This window comes from Chiloscyllium punctatum, chromosome 23, assembly GCF_047496795.1.
Source record: "Chiloscyllium punctatum isolate Juve2018m chromosome 23, sChiPun1.3, whole genome shotgun sequence".
Taxonomy (NCBI): Eukaryota; Metazoa; Chordata; class Chondrichthyes; order Orectolobiformes; family Hemiscylliidae; genus Chiloscyllium; species Chiloscyllium punctatum.
Window position 1 is genome coordinate 60,880,852 of NC_092761.1, and position 7,400 is coordinate 60,888,251.

The 7,400-nt window shown below is 41.9% G+C and overlaps 1 protein-coding gene across 1 annotated transcript in view; it reads left to right on the forward strand.

The window, feature by feature from the left end:
- Positions 1–5,060, forward strand: part of slc37a2 (solute carrier family 37 member 2) — a 70,516-nt gene extending 65,456 nt beyond the window's left edge. Inside the window, exons 17-18 of the mRNA XM_072593077.1 lie at positions 2,191–2,255; positions 4,407–5,060. Coding sequence (XP_072449178.1) covers positions 2,191–2,255; positions 4,407–4,422 — 81 coding nt within the window. The 3' untranslated portion in view covers positions 4,423–5,060. The remainder of the gene's footprint in view (positions 1–2,190; positions 2,256–4,406) is intronic.
- The last annotated feature ends 2,340 nt before the right edge of the window (positions 5,061–7,400 follow it).

Here is a 7,400-nt window from a genome sequence, read left to right on the forward strand (position 1 = left end):
TTTTTGTTTGTTTCTCCTCTCTTTTCTTCATCTGCCTTAACCCATATAGTTACACCAGTTACAGATTTTGTAAATACTCCTTAGGTTAATGTTATCGTTTTTACATTTTTTCATTTATGGAATAATAATCCATTAGTAAATCAGGAAGCCAGGATTCCCTGGCGGCCTTTGTTATGCCTCATTGCATTCCCAAATCCAGACACTGATTCACTTGTACAGGGCCTGTTACATAGTGAGTGAGACCAACCAATTTATAAATTAAAATTTTCTGCTTTTTACAATTCAAATTCCTTTAACTTTGCAATTGTTCTTGGTTCAACATATCCCATTTGGAGATTTTTGGAGCTGTAAAATATTGCTGAAAAGAGATTCTTTGTCATAGCTTTATTATTTCATATTTCAATCAGGACAATTTGCAAGAATACCACATTCAAAGAAAAATAAAAGTTTTAAACTGCACAAAAGGACAGTATGTGTCATGGTATGCATTAGTGGGAGCATTCTCCATGATCTGTGTCCTACCAGTTAGTCTACTTGCCAACCATTCGATGTTTTCTTTTTGAGTATAAATGTTTCAATTTGAATTGGAATCCTTGAGTTTCCTGATCAGGGTAAGATCACTCACGTGCTAAATTCCTTTCTTAGCCCACCCAATCGTCATTCATTTTTAAGAGTCTGGGCTACATTTCTGTGGTTCCTTTCTTTAAGGCAATAAGCTGTACGAGTGTGGCTGCTCTCAGCAGTGTCTAGGAAAACTGATTTTTTTTTCCCTGGAAACTTGCCAGTGTTCTCAGGGATCCAACGCTGCTTGCTCTTCTGAAAAGCAGAGAACGATAACTAGGCGTGTTCGTCTCGCGTTCCCCATTTTATGGCTCCCAATAACGCTGCCAGTGTTTGGGATTTTGTAAAGGAGATCCCATTTGAAAGTGTGACTGTGCTCCTTCTGAAATTTTTGAACTCTGGTATCCTTTTCAGCAATGCTCAAGGTCTGTATTAACGAGTGTTCACAGAAGATGGAAAACGTCATTCTTTGCTCAGTGATTTGTGCTGAGGTTGATGATCCCTTTTCTCGAGACACAGTTCTATCAGTGTATTGGAAAGCCAGTTTTTTTTTTAGATTAGATTGCTCACAGTGTGGAAACAGGCCCTTCGGCCCAACAAGTCCACACCGCCCCGCCGAAGCGCAACCCACCCATACCCCTACATTTACCCCTTACCTAACACTACGGCCAATTTAGTATGGCCAATTCACCTGACCCACACATCTTTGGACTGTGGGAGGAAACCGGAACACCCAGAGGAAACCCACACAGACACGGGGAGAATGTGCAAACTCCACACAGACAGGGTCGCCTGAGGCGGGAATTGAACCCAGGTCTCTGGCGCTGTGAGGCAGCAGTGCTAACCACTGTGCTACCGTGGGCTTTTCCACAACACAGGAACTCTCAGCGTTGCCCCACTCTGGAGAACTGTTACTTAAAAGGCCAGACTAGTGCCTAATGGACAACTGTTGGAAGGCTGTCTTCCTAGAATGGTGCTGGGGACCAGGGGGGAAATGGAGGCAAGGAGAGAGAATGCCCTGATGATGCCTGGGAATAGATTGGAGCTGTAGCCTAACTGGAGGATATAAAGACGAGAATGAAACCTGCCCAGTTTCTTGCCCCTCTTAGATTTTGGATTTAACAAGAACCAATTTTCTTCTTGTCTACCATTAGGAGAAATGGGGATGATTTTAAGTGTTATAAAGGGAAGCAGAAGAATCTTCCTTTTGCTCTACTCCAACGTTCTGATCATTCTTATCTGACAACATTCTGCTGTGCAGATGGCTTTAAATGGTTAATTATTGCTACGTGGGATTATTCTGAATATTTTCTTCCCCATGAACCACCATCTCCTTTTTTTTAATGTGGGCTGGCTTGAAGTAAAACTGATAGTTGATGTTATTTACGGGAGACAGTAACCCTATTGGTTTAGCCCCTGGAGTCACTCTGATCTCCTATTGAATGGAAATGGTTTGGGCGCTCGAGCAGATGGTGTTAACCTGGGTTCTCTGGGCCCACTCCAAACCCGCGTCTCTCTCTCTCTCTCTCTCAGATAGCTCAGTATTGGATTTCACTGGGATTGGGAGCTCATGGGCAGAATGTTTTTACATTATTTCATATTAATTGTTTTTCTCTGGCTCTTGTTCAGCTGTTGAGCAGACTGGTGTACAAGGAAGTTCGAGGCTGGTGTGGATACCCCACGCGGCTGAGAAGGTAAGAATGAAGCCCTCTGTTTGCAGTTCCAGCCTGAGAATCAGCCTGTGTTGTGTTGATTCTGGAGTTCTTTGACAGCAGTCTGTCGCACTGGCTCAGCGTTTCTGTAGACAGACAAGTTTACATTTCCTTTTTATCATGTGATAAAATGAGACACTTCACTCACGTGCTAAATTCCTCTCCTAGCCCACCCAATCGTCATTCATTTTTAAGAGTCTGGGCTACATTTCTGTGGTTCCTTTCTTTAAGGCAATAAGCTGTACGAGTGTGGCTGCTCTCAGCAGTGTCTAGGAAAACTGATTTTTTTTCCTGGAAGCTTGCCAGTGTTCTCAGGGATCCAGCGCTGCTTGCTCTTCTGAAAAGCAGAGAACAATAACTAGGCGTGTTTGTCTCGCATTCCCCATTTTATGGCTCCCAATAACGCTGCCAGTGTTTGGGATTTTGTAAAGGAGATCCCATTTGAAAGTGTGACTGTGCTCCTTCTGAAATTTTTGAACTCTGGTATCCTGATATGTCTTCGCTGCTTCATTCAAATTTTGTCCTTTTTTTCTGTTTATGTATTTAAGGGTAGTACTTAAACCATTACTGTCAAACTGGTCATGTAATGTCTTTTTTTTTTGGTCAGTGTGAATTGTTTCCTTAGCTTAACATGAGAATACGGACTCTCTAGCTCCCTCTGTGCAAAGGAGTGTTTCACTCTATTGGTTTAATAAACTTGGCTTTTGGGAGTCAGGCCTCTCTCTAGTCTGCATCCTTTCAGTTAAATCATTGTGAACAATCTTGACTCCATTTGCCTCTTCTTTTTGTTTTGTTTTTGTTTCTTGGCTGCGTGTCCCTTTTGACTGACCTTGCTCTCGACTTGAGAAATCCAATAAAGCCCCAATCTGTCTTTTTTTTTCCCCTTTTTTTTGGTTTCAAATGTTCGCCTGCTCTTTGTGTGCAGTGGTGCCTTCTGACATCAGCCCTAAATGGCCTAGTTCTAACTTCAAGGTTACCCCACTGTGTTCTGGACTATCCCACCAGAGCAAATGGGTTTCTTTTCTCTCTTTCAATTCCTTTTCATCATCAGCGCAGTTGGCAAATTCCTTTTAATCTTTTGAACAAGTGAATAAGATACTTATTTCATGCCACCTAAAAAAAGGACTATTTCAACTCTTCGTTTGTATGCTCCAGCTCTCGAGTGCTTTTCAAAGTGGATTTTTGCTTGCTGTATAAGGAACCTTGAATTGATTTTACAATTGCAGGTGTAACTGGGGTCTTAGGGTAGGATATCTCTTGATGGGAGCCCTTGACACACAAGGTAGATTTGGCACCGAACTGTACAAAGTAAAGCAGGAGATTTGGATGGCATCAACTCCCCTGGACTCTGAAGCACTTAACGGATTTTTGCAGAAGTGCTGCTTTAGAAAAATTTGAATAAATGCTTTTGTATTGTCCTTGGCTTAGCAATGCATGACCTCATTGGCAATCAGTTTAAATTCCATTTCGTGCTGCTTTTTCTTAGCTAGAGGAGGTAATGGAGAGGCAGCACTCTGCGCTTTCAGTAAGATGTGGGCAGCGATTTGTACTGGAAATGGGTTCTGTGCACGGACCGAATCAGCTGCTGCCCCTTTCTGCACCATAGGGACTGTATGAGAGGCAGTGACCCTTGGAGCATCCCAACCAGATCCCCATAACCCTGCATTTCTCATGGTTAATCCACCTAGCCTGCACATCCTTTAGACACGATGGGCAGTTTACTGTGGCCAAACCCCCTAACCTCAGCATCTTTTGGACTGAGGGAGGAAACCAGAGCACCCAGAGGAAACCCGCCCAGACAGGCAGAGAACATGCAAACTTCATGTTGCCCAAGGCTGGAATCCAAACCAAGGTCCCTGGCGCTATGAGGTGTCAGTGCTAACTGCTGCCCATGACCAGCTCTCGAGCAGCTGAACTATTAAGGTTTGTCAAAATAAGATGTTAGAGACCTGATGGCACTGCTCCTCAAAAGGGCATCACCTTTTACTGGAAGAATTTAAAAAGTAGGTGCGGTGGAAGCAAAGAATGGAAGGTAAAATTGAAGACTAAGAGGGCTGTAGATTTAAGTCTGTATTTAGCACTAAACCGCATAAATCTCTAACTCCTCTTCCCCTCTTTTTTTTTGCTCTGTAGGTTTAAGGAGTTCTGATTTAAGAACGCTCTTCAGAGAAGTTCCTAAATGAGACCAGGAGACTATATTTTTGTGGGTTAATTTAATACTTTGGAATAGGTATGGAGCTTTGAAGCCATCGATGTGTGGGAGTGAGCTCTCTCGATCCAGTGCAATGAAGAATAATGAGTCTCTTTAATCTCTCGCATCCCTCCCAGAGACTAACATCAGAAAGAGATTAAAGTCCTCTCAGCTTTGAAACTGTCAATTAAATTTTAGACTCTCTATTGAAGATTGCCTTCCAATTGATGGTGAAAAGGACTTCATTTGACAGCAGAATCTGTGTCTGATGTACTGTCTTTTATTGTTTTAAAATATATACCATTTGTATAATCTTTTGTTTCCCAGCTCAGTGTTTTTAACAATTAGCTTCAAAAATCAAACAAGCTTTTGATTTTCTTTTTTATTTATTCAGGGTTTTTTTTATTCAGTCTCTTTCAATTTTTCCTATTTGTGCTGCAGCTTGAACCAGTTTAATTGGCTCTTCGTAAGGATTGAGAGAGAGAACCTCGCTGTCTCCCTTTCCCGCTTGGGAAAAGACAGTGCCTGTCAACGAACGCGCCAACTTCTTAATAGTAATCCTTGTTTTAAAAGGGAAAATAAATGTCAAGGGTGTATACCGTGCGGTGCAGCATGTTGTACTTTTTCATGTTTCCCTTTTTACTATCCACACAGTGATCTGATTGACATGACGCTGACTTTAATGCTGCCTGAAGCCACAAAGGCCAATGGTTATGCTGTTCTTCCATTATCTCACATGGACAGGCGCGCAAAGATGCAGTTGCACTCTTGCACGCCACAGACCATAAAGACTCCAGACAGAAAAACAAAACCCTGGGAAATTCTGCAGTTCAGTGGTCTGAGTATAGACTGAAACATAGTGCCTCGACCCATGACCTTTCATCAGAACTTGCACATGCAATCTTAAATGTTTCTTGCCTTTTTATTCCAGACACATCCACTGAGCCTTTCCATTACACCAGCAACTAGTGTAAAACATAAGATTTTGGAGGGTAAACTCTCATGGATTGTAATGGTCCATTTTCCGGTTAACTTCATAAATTTGCTGCATTTTCAGTGTGTGCAATTTCTATTTAATTACGTTAAGACATTATATAATTCAGACAGGATAAGGTGGCACTCACACATGTGCATCCCATTCATTCCTGTCCATTTGTACAGGCAGCCTTTTCACCTTGTAGTTTCTAAAGGAAAAACCAGATGATCCAAGTAATTCTTTTATCTCAAGCTTGCACAGACATGATCAGACAAATGACCTTTTTCCATGCTGTAGGTTTTATACCCCCTTCAATATTGATGTCAAATTTAAGGTGTAAGACATACGGGGTTCTGACAGGATAAAGTAAAATCAACTATGTGTTTGACTAACTTGGTGATTTTTCACTTTGCTGCAAGAAAGATCTTGCATGTATTTCATACCTTTTGGTTACCTTGATATCCCAAAACATTAAGTCTGTGTTTTCTCTCCACACTTGCTGCCAGCTCTGAGCTTCTCCAGCAAATTCTGTTTTTGTCTGAGTTCCGGGATCCGCAGTTTTGCTTTAATGTTTTGAGGAGCTGCATGTGCAGGGGATTGTTTTTCCAAGGTACGAGTGTCTTGCGTGCAGTAAGCTTCAATGTTACCTTTTGGGGATGTGATGTTCACTTGTCTGAATTCTGTCTGCTATGGGTTCAATAGTGTGTAGCATTGATGCAATCTTCTAATTGGACTAGCTGCAGCTTAACCAAGGGAAATGCAAACAAAGGAGGAGAGACCTCCTGAAGCTGACGGCACCATCTGGGCTGAGATGCCCTTTGGGGAGTCAGTATGGACTCACTGGTGTGGCACGGTGACTCAGTGGTTAGCATTGCTGCCTCTCAGCACCATGGACACTGGTTCAATTCCAGCTTTGGGCAACTGTGCTGTTTGAACATTCTCCCCGTGTCTGTGTGGGTTTTCTCTGGGTGCTTCCACAGTTCAAAGATGTGTAGGTTAGGTGGATCAGCCATGAAAAATTGTTCTTGTTGTCCAGGGATGTGCAGGCTAGGTGGGTTAGCCGTGGAAAATACAGGGATAGGGTCTGGATGGAATGCTTGTCTCTCTCTGTCTCCGTCTGTCTCTCTCTCTTTCTTTCTTTCTTTCTTGCTTTCTTTCTTTCTCTTTCTCTTTCTCTTTCTCTCTCTCTCTCTCTCTCTCTCTTTCTTTTTCTCTCTCTTTTTCTCTTTTTCTCTCTCTCTCTCTCTCATGTGCGCTCCAATTCTGTCAACAGTGCAGGAAAACTGCATTCAAAAACACTAAGAAATGATCCCAAATCCTAAACAAAGGCAAAGACTCAGCCAATGAACTAAAGGCTGATCATAGCTGTGCAGATAATGTTCCATGATAATGATCAAAAGGATTCTAAGAACAGCTTAGGAAACTGTGAACTGCCTTGCTGACACACAACTTGTTTGTTTCTTTTTCCCTCCAGCCATAATATTGAGGACTCATCTACTTTGTGAGAATTTAAAAGGGATAAAACCTTTTTGAATTGTAATAAAGAAGCAATTCATTTTTCTTTTCCTACTCCTTGGTTATGAAAGTTGGTGTTTTCTTGTTTAATGACAAAACCTGATACTTTTTTTTTCCTTTTTTAACCTGAATCAGATAATTGGGTAACTTTGGCATTTTCATAGTTTGACAAATGTTCGCATGTGGCAACACAAAACAGTGCGGCTTGATTTTCAGCGTACAATCCCAAGTAAGTTATGACAAAAGGGCTGAAGAATCTTGTCAGACAAGACATTAATTCTGTTTTTCTGTCTCTGTGGTTGCTGCCTAACCTGCTGATTTTTCTCTAGTGCCTTCTGTTTTTATTTCAGATCACCAGTATCTGCAGTACTTTTTGCTTTTCATCCAGTTGTAGATGCTAATAGATCTGTGGCCTATTTAGGACCTCAAGGGCCTAAAATAGGAC